The sequence below is a fragment of the Oncorhynchus clarkii genome, chromosome 28, assembly GCF_045791955.1.
Source record: "Oncorhynchus clarkii lewisi isolate Uvic-CL-2024 chromosome 28, UVic_Ocla_1.0, whole genome shotgun sequence".
Lineage (NCBI taxonomy): Eukaryota > Metazoa > Chordata > Actinopteri > Salmoniformes > Salmonidae > Oncorhynchus > Oncorhynchus clarkii.
Genome location: NC_092174.1, coordinates 13,289,707 through 13,312,834, shown reverse-complemented (window position 1 = coordinate 13,312,834; position 23,128 = coordinate 13,289,707). Strand labels below are relative to the sequence as shown.

Genomic DNA, 23,128 nt, shown 5'->3' with positions numbered 1-23,128 from the left:
CTGAGTCACGCAGTCTCCTCTGAATAATTGATGTTGAGATGTGTCTGTTATTTGAACTCTGTGAAGCATTTATTTGGGCTGCAATCTGAGGTGCAGTTAACTCTAATGAACTTGTACTCTGCAGCAGAGGTATCTTTGGGTCTTACATTCCTGTGCCGGTCCTCATGAGAGCCAGTTTCATCATTGCGCTTGATGGTTTTTGCTCTTGAAATTTTCCGGATTGACTGAACTTCTTAGGGCTAGGCGTCCTGTCAGCGGGACACCTGTCGACATCTTCCGGTGAAATTGGAGGATGCGCAATTCAAATAAATAATCATAAAAATTATGTATATTAAACATTTAGGTACATACAAGTGTCTTATGTCGGTTAAAAGCTTAAAGCCTTGTACATCTAACTGCATTGTCCGATTTACAATAGGCTTGACAGCGAAAACATGCCATGCGATTGTTTGAGGACGGCGCCCCACATCAAAATATTTTTCAACCAACACCTGACATCACAAATAACGATTAAATATTCATTTACTTTTTGAAAATCTTCCTCTGATTTGCAATCCACAGGGTCCCAGCTACAACATGCATGGTCGTTTTGTAAGATAAAATCGTTCTTTATATCCCAAAAAGTCAGTTTAGTTGGCGCCATCGAATTGAGTAATCCACTCGTTCAACTTGCAGAGAAAGGAATCCAAAAAGCCATAATATGGACATGGTCTTTTAACAAATAGGGTTATCTTCTGTATACCACCCCTACCTTGTCACAACACAAATGATTGGCTCAAACGCATTAAGGAGGAAAGAAATTACACAAATTAACTTTTAACAAGGCACTCCTGTTAATTGAAATGCATTCCAGGTGACTACCTCAAGAAGCTGGTTGAGAGAATGCCAAGAGTGTGCAAAGCTGTCATCAAGGCAAAGGGTGGCTACTTTGAAGAATCTCAAATATATTTTGATTTGTTTAATACTTTTTTGGTTACTACATGACTCCATGTGTGTATTTCATAGTTTTGATGTCTTCACTATTATTCTACAATGTAGAAAATAGTAAAAATAAAGAAAAACCCTTGAATGAGTAGGTGTGTCCAAACTTTTGACTGGTACTGTATATACAGTGGGGCAAAAAAGTATTTAGTCAGGCACCAATTGTGCAAGTTCTCCCACTTAAAAAGATGAGAGAGGCCTGTAATTTTCATCATAGGTACACTTCAACTGACAGACAAAATGAGAAAAAAAATGCAGAAAATCACATTGTAGGATTTTTAATGAATTTATTTGCAAATTATGGTGGAAAATAAGTATTTGGTCAATAACAAAAGTTTATCTCAATACTTTGTTAAATACCCTTTGTTGGCAATGACAGAGGTCAAACGTTTTCTGTAAGTCTACACAATGTTTTCACATACTGTTGCTGGTATTTTGGCCCATTCCTCCATGCAGATCTCCTCTAGAGCAGTGGTGTTTTGGGGCTGTTGCTGGGCAACACGGACTTTCAACTCCCTCCAAAGATTTTCTATGGGGACCTTGAAATGCTTCTTACGAAGCCACTCCTTCGTTGCCCGGGCGGTGTGTTTGGGTTCATTGTCATGCTGAAAGACCCAGCCACGTTTCATCTTCAATGCCCTTGCTGATGGTAGGCTTTGTTACTTTGGTCCCAGCTCTCTGCAGGTCATTCACTAGGTCCCCCCGTGTGGTTCTGGGATTTTTGCTCACCGTTCTTGTGATCATTTTGACCCCATGGGGGGAGATCTTGCGTGAAGCCCCAGATCGAGGGAGATTATCAGTGGTCTTTTATGTCTTCCATTTCCTAATAATTGCTCCCACAGTTGATTTCTTCAAACCAAGCTGCTTACCTATTGCAGATTCAGTCTTGCCAGCCTGGTGCAGGTCTACAATTTTGTTTCTGGTGTCCTTTGACAGCTCTTTGGTCTTGGCCATAGTGGAGTTTGGAGTGTGACTGTTTGAGGTTGTGGACAGGTGTCTTTTATACTGATAACAAGTTCAAACAGGTGCCATTAATACAGGTAACGAGTGGAGGACAGAGGAGCCTCTTAAAGTTACAGGTCTGTGAGAGCCAGAAATCTTGCTTGTTTGTAGGTGACCAAATACTTATTTTCCACCATAATTTGCAAATACATTCATTTAAAAATCCTACAATGTGATTTTCTGGAATTTTTTTCTCATTTTTTCTGTCATAGTTGAAGTGTACCTATGATGAAAATTACAGGCCTCTCATCTTTTTAAGTGGGAGAACTTGCACAATTGGTGGCTGACTAAATACTTTTTTGCCCCACTGTATATATACTTTTTCGTTGCCTGTTTTGCATGCTATTTTGGCATTAATACGTGTCACATATCAGTTTGCATACAACGTTTTTTTAAAATTAAAAAGCCGAATACAAACATGGTCTCTTTTTTTCTTTCTTGAGTAAGGCAGCTCCAAAATGCAGGCGTTTCAGCCTAGCTTTTCACTTAGGCAGAGAGATAGTGTTTTCTTGACCTCTACCTCCATCTACTGTTATTTATGAGTACTGCTCCAACTATACAAATCATACATCAACCACTAGAAAGCGCCCTCTATGCGGAAGTGAAGCTGTCAGTGCGAGACAGGAAATTAAACCAGGAATTACTTTACTGTAAAAGGAGCACAGACAGATTGCAGTATTTTTCTTTAAACAACAAACCATACCGTCAAAATGTCGAAAAATACTGATTCGAACCAATTCAGGAAGGTGGACGTTGACGAGTACGACGAGAACAAATTTGTGGATGATGAGGATAATGGAGAGAGTCAGGTCGGTCCAGATGAAGCAGAAGTGGATTCGCTGATCAGACAATATCCTTTTACATTGATTTGATTTAATACGTGCACATTTACATTTGATAAAGTGGCGTGAAGCCGATACAGATTTTCTCCAAAATGTTGCAATGCACAGACCATCTGGCAAGTCGTGGTGTGATTTTGCAGAATCAAGTATATGCTTTTGCGCGTGTAATTTCAAGTCAGGGCGTGGTGCTCTCATGTCTTTTAATCGTTATATATATTTGAGGAGAAAATACAATACACGTTGTGCAGTCAGATTTGGTGTTTTATTCAGTAGAAGTTTAGTGGTGGTGGTAGGCCTAATATTTGGTTTATTACCTGAAGCAGGTTCTGACAAATTGGGGGGTAGGAAGTGGATTCCACAAGTCAGTTAGTCATTGAGTTTCTGAAACATAAAAGCAACTTGATTTGAAGAGGTGAATCAAGCCGACCATGACTGTCTCATCAGTGTTAAACTGTGTTGTGTGTTGTCTCTCTGTCTGTTTTCCTTAACACTGTGATGCACAGGCAACCTGATGGAAGCGCTGCAGGCTGTGCTGAAGAATCCTCCAATCAACACCAAAAACCAAAATGTTAAGGTGAGTCTTCCTTACAACACAATAGATGTGTTTTGAGCATTAATAACAGCCCAATGTTAAACACAACTTGCCTCTGTGTTCCTCAACATACACTTTGAGCTTCCATCTCCTCAAAACTGAACTGTATAGTCTGCGGTTCACACATCATGACATCATACAGAGTTGAGGCATGTGAAAGTGTGTACTTCCTGAGCAGAAGATACTAAAGTGTGTGTTTATAGGATCGTGCTGAGGCCCTGGTGCTTAAAGTGCTGAGCGCCTTCAAGAGTAGTGACATTGAGAAGGCTGTTCAGTCTCTGGATAAGAACGGCGTTGACCTGCTCATGAAGTACATCTACAAGGGTTTTGAGAAGCCTTCTGAAAACAGCAGTGCTACCCTGCTGCTGTGGCACGAAAAGGTAAGATGTATCCTTATTGGTGAATGGCTGGAAGCACTTCCAGGGTGTGTGGGCATGCTAAATGATGATACAGTTGAAGTCGGAAGTTTACAAATAAATTTAAACTCAGTTTTTCACAATTCCTGACATTTAATCCTAGTAAAAATTCCCTGTCTTAGGTCAGTTAGGATCACCACCTCATTTCAAGAATGTGAAATGTCTGAATAATAGTAGAGAGAATGATTTATTTAAGCTTTTATTTCTTTCATCACATCCCAGTGGGTCAGAAGTTTACATACACTCAATTAGTATTTGGTAGCATTGCCTTTAAATTGTTTAACTTGGGTCAAATGTGTCAGGTAGCCTTCCACAAGCTTCCCACAATAAGTTGGGTGAATTTTGGCCCATTCCTTCTGACAGAGCTCATGAAACGTTCATCTCTAGGAGACAGAAGGCGTCTCCTTCCTGAGCGGTATGACGGCTGTGTGGTCTCATGGTGTTTATACTTGCGTATTATTGTTTGTACAGATGAACGTGGTACCTTCAGGCGTTTGGAAATTGCTCCCAAGTATGAACCAGACTTGTGGAGGTCTACAATTTTCTTTCTGAGGTTTTGGCTGATTTATTTTTATTTTCCCATGAAATCAAACAGAGGTTTGAAGGTAGGCCTTCAAATACATCCACAGGTACCCCTCTAATGGACTCAGGCTAATTGACATCATTTATCAGAAGCTTCTAAAGTCATGACATCATTTTCTGGAATTTTCCAAGCTGTTTAAAGGCACAGTCAACTTAGTGTATGTAAACTTCTGACTTCAACTGTATTCTTGTGGGAAGCTGCTATATAGACGACCAAGTGCTAACAGTCAGTATCTGGATAATATGTGTGAAATGCTTGATACTGTATGTGATATCAACAGAGAAGTATATTTTCTGTGTGATTTTAAATGTTGACTGGCTATCATCAAGCTGCCCACTCAAGAAAAAATGTCAAACTGTAACCAGGTCTTGTAAACTGGTTCTGGTTATCAGTCAACCTGCCAGGGTATTTACAAACAGCACAGGAATGAAATCTTCAACATGTATCCAAATCCATAGGATGTAGTGATCACAATATAATAGCCATATCTAGGAAAACCAAAGTTCCAAAAGCTGGGCCTAATATAGTGTATAAGAGGTCATACAAGACGTTTTGTAGGGATTCATATGTTGATAATGTAAATAATATTTTCTGGTCTGTGGTGTGTAATGAGGAGCAACCTGACGCTGCACTTGACGCATTTATGAAATGTCTTATTCCAGTTAGTAATAAGGACGCACCCGTTATGAGACATCATTTATTTATATAAAGATAGATAGTAAAAAAGCTTTGGAGCACCTTAAATGACGTTTTGGGGAAACAAGACAAGTCGGCTCCATCATTCATTGAGTCAGATGGCTTATTTATCACCAAACCCACTGATATTGCCATCTTATTTAATGACTTTTTCATTGGCAAGATAAACGTCAACAAATGCTGACACTACACATCCAAGTGTATCTGACCAAATTATGAAAGGCAAGAATTGTACTTTTGAATTCCGTAAAGTCCGTTTGGAAGAGGTGACAAAATGTATTGTTGTCTATCAACAATGACAAGCCACCGGGGTCTGACAATCTGGATGGAAAATTACTGGTGTTAATTGCGGACGATATTGCCACCCCTATTTGCCACATCTTCAATTTCAGACTACTAGATAGTGTGTGTCCTCAGGCCTGGAGGGAAGCTAAAGTCATTCCACTACCTAAGAATAGTAAAGCCCCCTTTACTGTCTCAAATAGCCGACCAATCAGCCTGTTACCAACCCTTAGTAAACTTCTGGAAAAAATAGTGTTTGACCAGATACAATACTATTTCACAGTAAATAAATTGACAACAGACTTTCAGCGTGCTTATACGGAAGGCCACTCAACAAGCACGGCACTTACACAAATGACTGATGATTGGCTGAGAGAAATTGATGATAAAATGATTGTGGGGGCTGTTTTGTTACACTTCAGTGCAGCTTTTGACATTATCGATCATAGTCTGCTGCTGGAAAAATGTATGTGTTATGGCTTTACACCCTCTGCTATAATGTGGATAGGAGTTACTTGTCTAACAGAGGGTGCTCACAGAGGGTGTTCTTTAATGGAAGCCTCTCAAACATAATCCAGGTAGAATTAGGAATTCCCCAGGGTAGCTGTTTAGGCCACTTGCTTTTTTCAATCTTTACTAACGACATGCTTTGAGTAAGGCCATTATATCTATGTATGCGGATGACTCAACGCTATACACGTCAGCTAAATGACTGCAACATTTAACAAAGAGCTGCGGTTAGTTTCGGAATGGGTAGCAAGGAATAAGTTAGTCCTAAATATTTCCAAGACTAAAAGCATTATATTTGGGACAAATCAATCAATCCCTAAACCATAAACCTCAACTACATATCATAATGAATAATGTGGAAATTGAGCAAGTTGAGGTGACTAAATTGCTTGGAGTAACCCTGGATTGTAAACTGTCATGGTCAAAACATATTGAAACAACAGTAGCTAAGATGGGGAGAAGTCTGTCCATAATAAAGTGATGCTCTGCCTTAACAACACTATCAACAATGCGGGTCCTGCAGGCCCCAGTTTTGTAGCACCTGGACTACTGTTCAGTCGTGTGGTCAGGTGCCACAAAGAGGGGCCTCTGAAAATTGTAGTTGGCTCAGAACAGGGCAGCACGGCTGGCCCTTAAAAGTACACGGAGAGCTAACATTAATGACGTGCATGTCAATCTCTCCTGGCTCAAAGTGGAAGAGAGACTCATTACTTGTTTTTGTAAGGGGTGTTGACAAGCTGAAGGTACCGAGCTGTCTGTTTTAAAAATACTAGCACACAGCTTGGACACCCACGCATACCCCACAAGACATGCCACCAGAGGTCTCTTCACAGTCCCCAAGTCTAGAACAGACTATGGGAGGCGCACAGTACTACATAGAGCCATGACTACATGGAACTCTACTCCACGTCAGGTAACTGATGCAAGCAGTAGAATCAGATTTAAAAAGCAGATAAAAATACACCTTGTGGAACAGCGGAGACTGTGAAGCAACAAGCATAGGCACAGACACATGCATACACACGCACACGATAACATATGCACTATTTTTCTAATATATATTTTTTCAACTTTATTTAACCAGGTAGGCTAGTTGAGAACAAGTTCTCATTTACAACTGCGACCTGGCCAAGATAAAGCAAAGCAGTGCGACACAAACAACAACACGGAGTTACACATGGAATAAACAAACATGGAATACACACGTACACATGGATTTTGTGTTGTAGATATGTGGTAGTGGAGTATGGGCCTGAGGGCACTCACTTAGTGTGTTGTGAATTCGGTATTGTATAACTGCCTTAATTTTGCCAGGCCCCAGGAAGAGTAGCTGCTGCCATGGGGATCCCTAATAAATATGCTAATTGACTGAACATTCCAAATTACCATGGCAATTATGCGTCGTAATATGAATATGCAGCCAGCGATCCGCAGTATCCAAGGTACAGCATCCTATCAACTGCGCCGCTGCGCTTATAGTCTATGGCGGGCCTGTGCGTCAAATCTTCAGCAGCAGTCAGCAGAGCTCATGACCCGCTGCCCTGTTTTCCCCAACTCTTAAACTTCAAATCCTTTCAAGTAACGCCGTCAATTAGAGCAAGGTACATAATGAGTCAAACAAGCACTAGGCCTAAAACATAAGCAACAAATGTGAGCTGGTAGATTAGTCAGCCTACACGGGAGAGGGGGGGGGGGGGGATTTACACTCCCAGTTTTGATGTGAGTCCTGCGCATCGGACATGAAGGACCATCCCTAACCTACAGGCCTACTGTGCTTTTTTTTTTTTTTTAATAGATACGGATGAGATGGGTTCATGGTAGGTGCAGTTGGTAGGCTCATGGGTAGGCTCATTTGTTCCCGTGTGGCTCAGTTGGTAAGAGCATGGCGCTTGCAACTCCAGGCTTGTAGGTTCGATTCCCACGGGGGACCAGTACGAGAGAAAAGTATGAAGATGTATGCACTCACCACCATTGCTCACCTTTGACCCCCTGACACCAGACAACGACGCGGTTGGTTGAATGACATCCTGTGTTTGTGTCCCACCAAGTCTCCACCAGCTGTCATTTTAAAGTGGATCACAATCCTTTAATTTTATTTGTAAGTCGCTTTTGATAAGAGCATCTGCTAAATGACCTAAATGTAAAAATGCCTATCAAAACATTTAATTGTTAATAGAAGTGCCACGATCCCAAGGGAAATAGGCCCATGGGAGGAATATGAATTGATATTCATTTAAATATTGTACCTGTAATATATAAACATACCTATGGGAGGTTTTTTCTATATCCAGAGACCAAAAACCTGAACAGATGGACACATTTTTAATTTGCAGACGGGGGGGGAACTGCATTGCAATTATGCATCACTATAGTCATTACATTCTAGGCTTCTGTTTTTTAAATAGATAGGCCTACCACGAACCCATGTTATTCATATCAAACCATGCGACACCTACACACGCGGCAGCGAGTGGGCATGTCGCACATCTCACAGACGTCAATAACGGTCCAGAAAGCAAGTTTCCTCCAAAAACCGCACCCTATAACACGTTATTTTGAGAATGTTGACAGTCTATCTATCCAGAGACGCCAAAAGCTGACCAGATAAACACACAGGCTATTTGATTAGCAGGAGAGAGGAATTACATTGAGGGATGACAAACCTCTAGTGGGTGTCCCGCAAGCTGCTGATATAATGCTGTTCTTTGCATTCACTGTGTTCATACTGTGTGTATCTTTCTGTGTGTGTTCTAGGCTCTCTCTGCAGGAGGAGTGGGCTCCATCGTGAGAGTGCTCACGGCCAGGAAAACTGTGTAAGGGCTTGTACTGGACCTGACTGACTGACCGCTGGGACCACTCACTCAGGGGATGTGCTGGCACTGGAAACCCCCCAGGGGGCGTGTGTTCATAACGCGTCTCAAAGCAGGAGCACTGACCTAGGATCAGTCTGGCCTTTTAGATCCTAATGAGTAAGAATACACGGACACTCTTGAGACTCTTTATGAATGTGCGCCCCCCCCAGGACTGGTTTTCTCTCTACGCTTGAAGGAAGCTCGCAGACATCGGACAGCCTGTCTCAAACGGCCCCTTCGTAGTCCTAAAATGCTTAACGATATTCCATCGGAATCCAACGGTTGTCAAAATGTTGTTGTTGTTCTTGTCAACGAAGTTGAGAAATACTTATATTGTAAGATTTCCGTCATCGTAACGTCGTAAGGATGACATGTGCTATTGTGTCATTTTCCTAGATAAATATTGTGCTATCGTCATGGTGGGTAGGATGGCACCGTCAAGTAAGCTTTCATGCCCTCTAATGCAGAGACCAGTTTGTGTGCGATTACGCTGGAACAAGTTAACCTGGTCCCAGATCTGTTTGTCATCTATAGCCAACTCCACTGGGCATGAATAATATACAGCACTAACAGATCTAGGGCCAAGCTAGGAACGAGCCCTTTGGAATGTAGTGACGTTATCACTATGATCCTGGACACATGTCTCAGAGGGCCTATTTACAAGTATAGAAAAATATCAGAATGTCTTGGTAGAGTTATTGAGGGAATATCACGTTCCTTTAGAACAAGTGTACACATTCTGAATCAAATGACCAAAATGCCTTATTGAAATATTCATTTTTTATATATATATGCTGTATAGGACATTTCTGGATTTAATAAACAAACATCTTACCATTTTTTTGTTTGTTTTTTTCTCCTGAAATTTTCACATTTCTTAAATTTCAAACACTAAAGTTTCTCTATGGAAAAACAAGACAATGGAAAATGTCTATGAAAAAACTGCAGAAAAAACCCTGACATGCCACTCGGTGTGTTGTGATTGCGTTCTTCTCTTTATTCATATACTGGTATCTTGCAGAGGTTAATTTTGCGTTTCTTCCCTGATCGTTGTTGTCATGGTAACCACAGCTGACCCAGGTGGTAGATCACCCAGTCTCATAAAGTTCGTCCTAGATCACCGGTCCGTCTGCCATCCAATCATGAAGAAGGATCTGCTCTAGAACAGGCCTCTTGGTGGGATCCTGCTGCAGACAGCAGTTGATCAACTCCTTACACTCTGTACCATAAAGGGAAAAAAATTATAGGATGGTGAGTTTGCCTTTGGGTCCCTATTTTATATATATTTTTTGTCATTGAGCACCATTTTATGTATCCATAACCACATCTAAATGCATACCCACGTTTACCAACACAAACTCTTTATTTTTCTCTCTCAAATGGTCTATTGCACTTGCCTCCCTCCCGCTCACCTTTAGTCAGGCCCTTTTTGAAGCGCAGGCGCCCAGCAATGATATCAGCCTCCTTGTTGAAGGGCAGACGGCCACACACCAGGCCGTAGAGCAGTACCCCCAGTGACCAGATGGTGGCGTGGCGGCCCTGGTACACACCGCTCAGCACCCACTCTGGAGGACAGTACTCCTCTGTGCCTGAGGGGTGAAACATTAGAATTGTTTTATTTTTTATTTATCTTTACCACTGGTCATGTACATTAGGGCACACTGACAAAATGTTTTTTTTTAACGGTAATGAGCGCTTCTTATTGGACGAGTTTAGATAGTACCTCCCCATTTCCCTCGGTTTCAGAGCGTTTCCTTGCATTCCGTTGCCAACTGAACATGATCACCCTGACCAGCCATTCTCCTGTTGTGTCCTACCTGAGTAGTCTCTGTAGGAGGATTCTCTCAGAAGGTCTCCGCAGCCAAAGTCGATGAGCTTAACCCGCAGGTTGTCCGTCTGCACCAGCAGGTTCTCAGCCTTGACGTCTCGGTGCAGGACCCCTCGGTCGCGGCAATGCCGAACAGCCAGTACCACCTGCAATAACATAATATATGCCTCTTAAAAAAACAGTGATTAAGTAAAGTGTGACTTAGGAGTGACACGAGATCTTTGTGTATGTGATCCCTGCGGGAAATGAACACACAACCTTAGCGTTTCTAGCGCCACGCTTTTACCAACTGTGCCACACAGGTCTCGACCCATCACCTGTATCATGATGATCCTGGCCAGACACTCGTCCACCCGGCCTCCCAGCTCCTCGATGAAATCAAACAGGTCCATGCACGGATAGGGTCTCTCCAGCACCAGGATGAAACGCTCGGCCTCCTCGAACCAGTCCAGCAGGCCCAGCACGTAGCAGCAGGACGGGGGCCGTGAGACGATCTGCATCAGGGCCACCTCCAGGGGCAAGGCACTCCTCTCTCCGGGCTGGAGGTGAGAGGGGTGGGGAAGTTGGAGAGGTGAGGGGGATAGATGGGGTGGAAAGGTTGAAAGGGGGGGGGTGCCATTAGATGAGGTGTTCTCCACAGGTGAGAAGGAGAGTGAAGAACAACAACAAGTGTTCCCTTTATTGAGCGTAAGGACAAACAGAACACCCAACTGTTTCCCAACGGAGAACGCAAGAGGGCGAGCCAAACCCAGACCAAAACCCAGTAGGAGCGTTCTTGTCTTCTTAGACTTACAGTACTTGCCATGGCGTCAACTAAAACAGGCTACTTACAAGCTTTACGTATGGCTCGGCCATTCCTCTGTTCACATACTTTATGGCCACCTGACGGGGTAAAAGCAACATGATATATTCATATAGTAGTGTGCTTTCACTTCTTGCGTTATGTGAATATTGATAGATGAAAATTTGAATGTTTCCTCCTTTCTGTTAACTTACTACGACCAGAATTAGAATTCTTTAACCAACTGTTAAAAGCTTCACCTGTTGGCCGTCACTTTTGCGCATGGCGGCGTAGACCGCCCCACATCCTCCTTTACCCAGCATGCTCCCCAGTGTGAAGAGAGACTCAAAGCTACCTGCAACAAAGTTACGCATGAGATAAAGCCCAAATCATCACAGATTAGAAATAACAAACTCAAGATCAGATACTGTTTCATGTCATATCCAAATACTAGTTCTTCTTTAGGCTGGTCCCAGATGTCTTTGTGCTGTCTTGCCAGCTCCTGTGTGGTCATTGTCAGGCCCATGGCAAGACAGCACTAACACATCTGGGGCCAGGCTAATTCTTCTTCTGCTGAATTGATACTACGTGTAGTCCGGTCTTACTGGGGTTGGGTCCAAGATTAAAGATACTGGAGTCTGAGGACGAAGAAGAAGAGGACGATCCTCTATCGTTGGGTAGTGGGTTCTTCAACTGGCCTCTCCTTTGTCGGGTTAGATAGTGGATAACGATGGGTATCTCCGGACTAGTGTTTCTATTGTTCTTATTCCTCTTCCAGCCCTCCCTGGACCACACCCTCTCCACCAACTCCTCACTGCTCTCCTCCTCCTCTCTGGCCCTCTTTCTTCTCTTCCGTTTGGTGTTGTCATCACGCCATCTCAGGTTTAGTCCCTTAACATTGTTCACCAACCCTCCTCTCCTTCCCTTCAGTCCCGAGCAGGAAAGAGCTGCGCTCTCCTTTTTCTCCTCCTCCTCGTCTTCCTCTTCCTCCTTGACTTCGCTCTGTCCTCTCAGGGTTTCTTCTTTTCTCTTCCTCCCTCTCTCTCTAATGGCAGCAGCTTCTCTCTCAAGCTCGATCTGCCTATGTGGAGCTGGAGCTGGGGCTCTGGGCCTTAGTCTGTACGTGTACGTTAAGGCTGGAGTGACCCGTCTTCCTACTGTCTCACTCTGAGAAGAAGGACTTCTGCTGGATGTCTCACTTCGACTTCTGCGTCGGCTCAGGAGCGATTCCTCCCCCATGTCCTTGGCTTTGACTCTCTCTCTGGACTTCAGTTTGATCATGTTGGGCCTCATGCGTGGGTTCTTGGCTCGGGATGGGCCAGGAGAGTCATTGTTGGTGGGTTCGCTCCTACTTGGTTTTGGTTTGGGTCTGGCTCGGCCTCTAGCGTTCTCTCTTGGTAAATGGTTGGGTGTTCTGTTGGTCCTTACTCTCAACAAATAAGGGAATGCTTGTTGTTGTTGTTGTTCCTCCTCACTCTCTGTCTCCTGGGTGTGACTCTCCCTGACCCTCAGCCCTGATATCTCTTCAAACAGACAAGCAGCCTGCTTCATCACTCTTCTACTTTCTCTCTCCTGTCTTTCTCCTTCACTCTCTCCAGACGTCTCACTCTCACTGGCAGAGCCAGAGCTGCTGCTGTTTCCTTCCTCTTCTTCCTTACTCTCATCACTCTCTCCCTCCCTCTCTCTGCAGCTCCCAGGAGATTGGTCCCTCTCGATCTGGGACCTGCGTCTCCTGATAGGATTGTCTAACCTCCTGCCTTGGGGAGAGTTTCTCCTCCTTCCCCACGGAGACCTGCACCTCCTCACAGAGTCGGCCTCCAGCCTCTTACGGGGAAAGTGTTTCATCCCATCTCTAGAGCCAATTAGTGGAGGCCTGCGCCTTCTCACAGAGTTGGCGTCCACTCTCCTGCACTGTGGCTGGGGAGAGTCTCTCCGCTCTGATGGCTCAGAGGCTCCTGGTGGGCAGGGGCAAGCCGGTGTCCCACGCTTCCCTCTTCCCTCTCTCCCCCTCCTCAGCACTTTCAGTGAGTCTCTGGCCATGGAGAGATGTCTCCTGAGCCCCCTACGCCTCCCACAGACTGGCAGGGAAACAGAGTACCACTAAGTTTTTTCAGACAGAAACAACCGCTTACAGTAGTAGCCTGTTACCGTATGTTTTACCACTATAATCTATACGATTTGTAGCCCTCGCCTCTTTAATGGCATCTTAAAGAAACTGTTAATTCAGACAGGGTTGACCTTACTAATATTCTGTAAGAGTAAACATATGAATCTACAAAGTAAATGCATAATTCAAACTATTGGCATGTTCTATATATTGTAATAACCAATGATATTGTAATGCAATATTTATTTTCAATTAATTATCTGAACATACCAGGGGCAGTTGATGGATTTGACAACCTCCAAGATGCCATACCTCATGACCCACTGACTTTGTTGTCCTCAAATGGATACAGAGGGATGGTGATGTCACAATAAACCACAGGTGACCGACCTGTTCATGATGTCATAATGTCTATGGTGACTGTGCTTGGACACAATATGATGTCACAGAGGAGGTTCCACATCACAATTCCATAGTCTGACTACCATAGTAACATATTATTTGCGTTATTTAGAAGTCCATCTATCAATAACCCAATGAATGTTACTATGGTAAATCATTTGTATTAACTTTTATAAAAAAAATCTTATGTCCCAATCACGTCACTTTTGTGTCCGTGTCGATTAGATTAGAATGTTGATGATTAGTAGACTAATCTACATCACACAGTAGCTTATCACTGACTTTGGTTTCCAGACCTCAAATTCAACTGTCACCCATACACTGATCGGTAAACTGTACAGTCGTTTGACGTTTAACATCGGTGTACTGTTCCCACTCTCAACACTGACGACTAGGTTCACTGCCAGTTGGTTACAAGCACACTTGATTTTCTTTGCCTCAACTCCCACCGCCTTACAATCTCTAGGAAAGCTGGCAAAGAAGGAACACAGTGAGGGATCAAGGAGCAGAACCATATTAACTCTCTCTCTAGATCAGGTAGTCCAGAGCTCAGCTGTGCTGTGCCAGACCGACAGAGTTCAGGGTTCAGGGCCCGTTTTCAAAAAGCATCTCAGATTAGGAGTTTTGATCTAGGATCAGCCCCCCCCCCCCCCCCCCCTGTAATACAATCTTCTTCATTATGATCTAAAAGGCTAAACTGATCCTAGATCAGCACTCCTACTCTGAGACTCTCTTAATGAATACTGGCCCTGAAATACATGGTGGGCCATAAAGACTAGGCAGAGGGAATGTGATGTGAGTTTAATGAGTGCGCTGTGTGGACTTTAGGCACATGCTATTGATAAGACCAAACGGTTGAGATAATGGAATCTTTATAAAAACGATCAGTTCAATCAGTTCCTTGGATGGGATGATAAAGTTTATACCAGTCAGGCAGTTTTCTGAAGCCTCACATTCCTTTTCTTTCTTTTCTGTATTTATTGTATTGTTTCCATGGTTTGTTCAACATGAGAAGATTATTGGTTCTCCTATCAGGTGAGTTTACCTTACACATAACGAAATCGCATGATCCTATGTGCACGACTGTGTTTGACTCTTGGATGAGTGTATAAGCAGGACAGTCAGGGTGGTCTCACGTGTGGCGCAACAGTGATACCTAGAGGGGATGGAATGGTTCGTCAGAGGCCGTCGGTAACCGTTATATTGAAATGGTTGCCGTTGTAATCAACCTTCCTGTTCGGTGAATTCGCTTTGTGAATATGTGTCCAGCTCGGCAGACAATGATCAACAGCAGTGCTATTCAGAATGAAAATACTCTACATATTTCTTCATTTGTTTCTCCCTTTCTCATTTTCAGTAGACACACACCTCCTGAATTCTGTTAATTGCAGTTTGCCAATGTAATGTTGTCATTCAACATATAGAATGATCAGATCCGAGAGGTCAAGGAACTTTTTCTGTTTCAGTCTTTTTGATCCTAGTTTCCTGTTGTCCTGAGAGCGACTTCCTGTGTGCGTCTGGCAAATGTGTCCCAGTTGATGATGTCTGTGATTTCAAGGACGACTGTGACGATGGTTCCGACGAGGAGTTCTGTGGTACGTCAATCTGAAATCTTCCTCCGGCTTCTCTGCGTACTCTTCAGCTCTAGAGAGCTATTATTCTCTTCTCTCTGCTCAACTCTTCGTTCTTCTCGTTCAAAATGCCCGACAGAGGCTGTGGGAACAAGTTGTTTCTTCCTTTGATAAAAAAAAAAACACCATTCTGTCTAACAATCAAACACTTTCTATCCCTTTAGTTTTAGTCCTAGTGTTTCTCTAGCGCGTCTCAGACTGTTTGCTGCGTCATATTCATTAGGGCACACCGTAGCGTTTTAAAAAAACAAACAAAACAACAACAACAACGAGCGTTTCTATTTGACAAGTTCAGGTAGTCCATCCCTGTGTCCGCCTGTTATCTTCTGTTTTGTGCCCAATGAATACGACCCTGGTGTCCCCTCTCAGGGTCGTGTAATTTTGAGCGCCACTCCTGTGGATGGAACGACAGCAGTGTGGGAGTGTACCGCTGGAGTCTGGAGAGGGCTAACATCAGCCTGATTCCTGGACAGGACCACACCACGGGATCACCCTGGGGTATATGTCTCAATACACACACTAAGTTCATCTTCATTCCATTGAAATGGACGAAAGATGATCTCAGTGCTGCGTTGCTTTAAGGGAAACCCAGCCCCTAGGGAATAGAATGGTCACATAGCTCCATTGTTATGGACTGCTGTGTTGTCCATGTGCGTCTTTGTACAGTATCTGTGCTGCCTGCTTGATGTGTGTGTTTATATGTCCCAGGTCATGTTATGCATGTGGAAGGAGACTCAGCAACACACTTTGGCAGGGCCGTGTTGTTGCATTCCGTTGACCAACCAATGGCTTTGGGATGCCATATAAGGTAAGGAGAAATTCTGTACTGGTCAGCGTTTCCCTTTGATTTACAGCTTTACGGTTTTAATCATTGCGTAACAAAAAGAGGAGGAGGGAGAGTTCGTGAGGTATGAAGTCTTCTTAAAAGTATTTCACAACCTGATGGTGTATTGAAACAGCTATTTACTAAAATACAAACTAATGCTTTTCCATGTGGTAGCTAGAGCTCATTTACTATGATATCAAGAAAGAGTTTAAAATGTTGTTTGTGGGTTCTTAGCCAGACATGGTCAGAGGTAATTGGCCTTAGTCATTACACCTTAGCCAAGAGGTCCAAGCCTCTTGTTGAGGTCGCTACAGTAGCTGTTGTACTAAGGATGCTCTCATATTTTTAGCTTCTGGTACCACCTCTATGGTGACTTTAGTGCGTCCGCTCGGATGTATCTGAAGATGATCCGAAACACTGGGAGCACAGAATTACTGATGATCTCCAAGCCACAGCAGACTAGAGGATGGGAGAATGCTACGGCCTTCATCGGTAATCAACCAGGAGGTTTCAAGGTTGGCATTGGAAACACACACACACACACACACACACACACACACACACACACATACACACACACACACACACACACACACACACACTCTCACACTTGTACATGCACACTCTTTCTCTCTTGCTCTCTCTCTATTTTCCTCCCCCCTTTAGTTGGAGTTTTCTGTGGACCCCTCATCCCTTGGAGCTCAGGACATCATGCTGGATGATATCAGCTTTGAGAGCTGTGGGGAAGGGGACATACCTGCAGGCTCCCAACTCCTCACCTGTGACTTTGAGAAGGACACCTGTGCCTGGTAATAACAATAACAACCATAATAAGAATCAATATAATCTCCAATCCTCATAATCATACTCATCATCATCATCCTCCTCCTTAAAATAACATTATTCCTGGTGATGTTTAAAGGTACCCAGACCACACTGTTTCCCTGCTGTGGAAGAGAGAAAGAGGAATAGACCACACTACTGGCAGTGGTAAGTCAAGGGTTTGCCAAACCACAGACTAGATCATATCCTAGATGGAGAGATGGAAGGAGAAATGTTTTAGTCAGGAAATGTAAACAGGATTATTCTCTTGGTGTGTGGTTTTGTTTATTTGATGTATATTTTGGATGTTGACTACACTACACATGCAACAGTATGTGGACACCCCTTCGAATTAGTGGATTTGGCCAGTTCAGCCACAACTGTTGCTGACATGTGTATTAAATAAAACACACCGCCATGCAACCTCCATAGACAAACATTGGCAGTAAAATGGCCTTACTGAAGAGCTCAGTGACTGTCGACCTGGACCGTCATAGGATGCCACCTTTCCAACAAGTCAGTTCGTCAAATTTCTGCCCTGCTAGAGCTTCCCGGGTCAACTATAAGTGTTGTTATTGTGAAGTGGAAACGTTTAGGAGCAACAACAGCTCAGCAAAGTGGGAGGCCACACAAGCTCACAGAACGGGACCGCTGAGTGCTGAAGCACGTAGTGCATAATAATAGCCTGTCCTCGGTTGCAACACTCACTACCAAGTTCCAAACTGCCTCTGGAAGCAAGATCAGCACAATAACTGTTAGTTGGGAGCTTTGTAAAATGGCTTTCCATGGCCAAGTAGCCACACACAGGTCTAAGATCACCATGCACAATGCCAAGCGTCGGCTGTAGTGGTGTAAAGTTCACCTCCATTGGCCTCTGGTGCAGTGGAAATGCGTTCTCTGGAGTGTTTAATCACGTTTCACCATCTGGCAGTCTGACAGACGCTACAGCATGCAATGACATGCTAGACAATTCTGTGCTTCCAAGTTTGTGGCAACAGTTTGGACGGCTCTTTCCTGTTTCAGCATGACAATGCCACCGTGCACAAAGCGAAGTCCATACAGAAATGATTTGTTGAGATCGGTGTGAATGGATCATCATGTCACCAGAATAAGACCATCGATATTTATTGGAAAGGAGCATCAAACTCATCACCGTGCACTTTCATCCCCATGTGAAGTTCATCATAATGTATTTAATCTGTAGTCTAATAAACTGCATGCTTTCCCGAGTCATAGTAGGAGGCCCACACAAATTATGGTTATTATATCAATATGTGTTCATGAATGCGTTTCCACTGCCATTTCTCGCATAATTCATTTTACTGAAACAAAAAGATGCCACCTAGTGAATTATTATTTTATTTTTTTACCAAAGACTGTTCCATTTTTTAAAATCCATACTTTACTTGCATAAAAAAGTTGGATGGAAACCTGGTTAGAGTACAAGATCGTTCTCAACTGTGCGTGTGCATGTGTTAACAGGTTATTTCATGTCCATTAACCCCGGCAGTAAGCTGGACCCCTCATCAACAGCCAGACTCATCAGCTACCCTCAGCCAGCAGGCACAGTCATCTGTGTTAGTTTCTGGTATCGCATGTACGGCAGTGATATTGGTAAGGATATTTTTTTTAGGCGCCACTGATGGCCAAACTCAATATCTTTGAATTCATTATTTGCAAACGGCAATTCGTAATTTTTTTCCCGGCCCAATAAAGATACAATTGCGTGGGGAGTTTCAATAGGCATGATAACTCTGACATCAGACTCTGAGGAGGCCAAGGGGGATCAAAACAGACCAAATGGTGCCTACTGCCTATTGTCACAGTTGAACAGACATGACCCCTATCTGGTTCTTCTCCAGGCTCCGTGAGGTTCCTCACCAAGTCAACCAGAGAGCCAGAGACTGTTGTGTGGATGAGACATGGGACTCAGGGGAACAAGTGGCGCTTTACAGACCTTACCTTCACCACTGACACCCCACTACAGGTACATACCGTATGTCGGATCTTAATTTGACCCCTTTCGTCGCAGGATAATAAATCATCCTGCAGCAGAAGGGTTTGAATGGGTGTTTAATATTTAGAATAAATTGACATATTTGTAGGGGGTAGATGTATTTTTTTGTTATAATAAATTGTTCAAGGCAAACAATAGGCCAAATAAATTATTGGTTGCCTCAGTGCCTGTGTGATCCAGTGGTTACAGCCACTGACCCGGCTCACGTGTGGGTTTGAATCAGTAATGTATATAAACCCTGGATCAAATCAAATCAAATTTATTTATATAGCCCTTCGTACATCAGCTGATATCTCAAACTGCTGTACAGAAACCCAGCCTAAAACCCCAAACAGCAAGCAATGCAGGTGTAGAAGCACGGTGGCTAGGAAAAACTCCCTAGAAAGGCCAAAACCTAGGAAGAAACCTAGAGAGGAACCAGGCTATGTGGGGTGGCCAGTCCTCTTCTGGCTGTGCCGGGTGGAGATTATAACAGAACATGGTAAAGATGTTCAAATGTTCATAAATGACCAGCATGGTCCAATAATAATAAGGCAGAACAGTTGAAACTGGAGCAGCAACACGGCCAGGTGGACTGGGGACAGCAAGGAGTCATCATGTCAGGTAGTCCTGAGGCATGGTCCTAGGGCTCAGGTCCTCCGAGAGAGAGAAAGAAAGAAAGAAAGAGAGAAAGAGAGAATTAGAGAGAGCACACTTAAATTCACACAGGACACCGAATAGGACAGGAGAAGTACTCCAGATATAACAAACTGACCCTAGCCCCCCGACACATAAACTACTGCAGCATAAATACTGGAGGCTGAGACAGGAGGGGTCAGGAGACACTGTGGCCCCATCCGAGGACACTACCGGACAGGGCAAAACAGGAAGGATATAACCCCACCCACTTTGCCAAAGCACGGCCCCCACACCACTAATGCAGTAATGAATATTATTTCACTAAACATTTTCAAGGCCAAAATTACACGTATTAAAGTATTTTTTTGTTGTAGTCGGGACAGTATCATAAGTAATCTCAAAAAATAATACTATAAGGAAAATGTTTTACATATTTTTTTCATTTGAATGTTTAGCTCACATAGTATAATTTAAAAGTCTGCATTAAGGTGTCTGTAATAGAATACATATGGCAAAAATGGATGTAGACGGGAGGCAGCTCCAACTGGCCCAGCGTCGCCCGGGTTCGGGGAGGGTTTGGCGGCCGGGTTGCACGGTGTTTCACCTGACACATTGGTGCGCTGGCTTCCAGGTTAAGCGAGCAGTGTGTCAAGAAACAGTGCAGCTTGGCAGGGTCATTTTTTGTGGTTCTCGACTTTCGCGTCTCCCAAGTCCGTACAGGAGTTGCAGCGATGGGACGTGACTGTAATGACCAATTTAGGCAGAAAAAAAACAACAGGCTACGGACTTGTCTGGTGTCAGTCTTCACTGAAGACTACCTGTGCTGGAGGACATCTGCAAGATGCTGCTGGCAGGGTTAAATAATAAATGAATGTCAAATCAGTTAGACTAAGTAGTTGTCTTTTTTGTTTGCTGTCACAGTTTACCATAAGGTGTAAAAAAATGACCAAACTAAATGTGTAACTAGTACTTCTGGCTGGATACTTTGTTTACTCTTACTGGAGGAGCTGCTTGAGTAGTTTCTTAATTGAGTAAATTACAATCTACTTTTACTAAAGTACAGATGTTCAGTACTTTACCCACCTCTGCAAATTATACGTAGCCTAACTAGAAAACGTGGGCGAGCATCCACACTGGAGGGAAGTTTATCGTTCTACAGTAGGCCCAAATCAATCAGCTGAGGGCCCAAATCAGCTCATCCACTCAGCCAGGGAAACAAACAGTAGCCTATTATTGGTTTTCACATCTTTCGTTATGTGGCAATGGATAGGCTAACGGGTAGCCATCAGAATGTAGTTTATTGTAATATAATTTAAAAAACAAGGGGTCTATTGCAACCGCCGATGGCACAAGATGATCGCCAGTTGATGTCTTGTTAAACCCGTATGCGCTAAATTCACCCGCACAGCTGATCTCAATTGCAACCATTATTGGTCACCTCATTTCCGCTCCCTAAAAGATGATGTTGGTGTTACCTTAGTCAGAGATCTGTGTATAATGATGAGATGCTCATGTCTCCAACCTAACAATGGGAGTCGTTGTCCCAAAAGCAGGAATCGCAGGCATCAAGTTTAGGCCTGCATATTACTAAGCCCACAGAAACGCATTGGTCTTTTTCTGGACAGATTTTGGTGAGAGTGAGCCCTCTCGCTTTGCCGCTTCCTCTTTGTCTTAGTCCTGCTTGCAACCAAAGTCCTTCATGATACGCTTGCCCTCTGGTTGGTATTTTCATCAGAACAACTTAGTCCTTTTTATAACAGACTACGGGCGACTTACAATATCTATTTGACAGGATGAGTGTGTGTGTGTACACGAGTGCTGTAAAATGCACCATTGAAAGCATCCTGTCGGGCTGTATCACCGCCTGGTACGGCAAATTTCTCTACATTTTGACCATATACCATCTGTATTTTTCAATGTATTGTCATGTATTTTGACCACATTACGTGTGTTTTTCAGTTCATATTGGAGGCTGTGGTGGGTGGTAAGCAAGGTAGCATTGTCATAGACGACATGGTAGTGAGCAGCAGCAGCAATGTGAATGGCTCCTGTCCGGCGGAGAGAGAGTGCACCTTCCAGGGGTCCCTGTGTGGCCTGCAGGTGAAGACGTCTGGAGACTTCACCTGGAACAGAACCACCGGGGCCCTGGGAGCCAACACCTCCAGCCCAGCGCTGGATCACACTCTGGGTACTGAACTGGGTGAGAGAGACACGCACGCACACGCACGCACACAAGCAGGCACTCGTGTACACACACACACTCATATGTATATGTATATGATGGTATGTTTTTGCTCAGGATACTACCTGAGTGCCCAGCTGTGGAACCACCACGTGGGTAGCAGGGGGCGTATGATAACGGGGGTGAACGATGCCACCCCTCGCAGTGGAGAGTGCTGGATGTTTTGGTACCACATGGAGGGCAGGGCCTCAGGGGAGCTCAACATCTATCTGCAGCCCTTCCCAGGCTCCAGGACCCAGACCCTACTGTGGAGCAGGACTGGAGACCAGGGAGATCGCTGGAGACACGGCCGAACTACGGTCCTCAGCCCTGATATACCTTACCAGGTACATGCAGACACTACTACTGCTACTATTATTACTGCTACTACTACTGTTGCTGCTGCTACTATGGATTATTTGTAATGGAGATTAAGTAGTCAAATTACAAAAATGAGGTAACTGTAATCAGCCCGGACGACTTAAACACATTTTTAATCAGGATTACAGTTACTTTCTTAAACAGCTAATGACATTGGGGCGGCAGGGTAGCCTAGTGGTTAGAGCGTTGGACTAGTAACCGGAAGGTTGCCAGTTCAAACCCCTGAGCTGACAAGGTACAAATCCTTCGTTCTGCCCCTGAACAGACAGTTAACCCACTGTTCCTAGGCCGTCATTGAAAATAAGAATTTGTTCTTAACTGACTTGCCTAGTTAAATAAAGGTATAAAAAAATAGGATTTCTTCATCCAATATGATTTTAATAAGACTTCGTCAGCACTGCTGTCATTTTGTGCACCCTCAAGACTTCTCACATGCCCTCAGCTCGGCAAGATTCTGATCGCCCGTCAAGGGTGCGTGACTTCTTTTGTATTTCAATTGATTGAATCGATAGGTAAGGCTACCAAACCATTTTACCACAGGCCTGGTCAATCAAAAAGTTGTCTGGACTCCATAGAGTTGCTGCTTTGTAGTGTATTTACAGTTCACTTTCAATCTGTCTCTGAGTAGCGGGGAAGAAAATGCTTTCCAATTGAGCAACATTTCAAACCATGAACTATCGAACCTATTGTCCAACCCAAATGTTATGATAATCCGTGGTTAAGGTTATACACCACAGT

At 43.8% G+C, this 23,128-nt stretch overlaps 1 protein-coding gene across 1 annotated transcript; it reads left to right on the top strand.

The window, feature by feature from the left end:
* Positions 1–2,590: 2,590 nt before the first annotated feature.
* On the top strand, positions 2,591–9,583 carry LOC139386970 (actin-related protein 2/3 complex subunit 5-like). Its single transcript, XM_071132884.1, has 4 exons — positions 2,591–2,834; positions 3,328–3,399; positions 3,621–3,797; positions 8,659–9,583. The coding sequence occupies exons 1-4, from the start codon at positions 2,694–2,696 to the stop codon at positions 8,719–8,721; spliced, it is 453 nt and encodes a 150-aa protein (XP_070988985.1). The 5' UTR covers positions 2,591–2,693; the 3' UTR covers positions 8,722–9,583.
* The last annotated feature ends 13,545 nt before the right edge of the window (positions 9,584–23,128 follow it).

Bases quoted from the DNA above. Each gene is read 5' to 3' on its own strand.
- LOC139386970 (XM_071132884.1), top strand. From the start codon at position 2,694: ATGTCGAAAAATACTGATTCGAACCAATTCAGGAAGGTGGACGTTGAC. The intron at 3,400-3,620 runs GTGAGTCTTCCT...GTGTGTTTATAG, and splicing joins CCAAAAACCAAAATGTTAAG to GATCGTGCTGAGGCCCTGGT. The intron at 3,798-8,658 runs GTAAGATGTATC...TGTGTGTTCTAG, and splicing joins TGCTGCTGTGGCACGAAAAG to GCTCTCTCTGCAGGAGGAGT.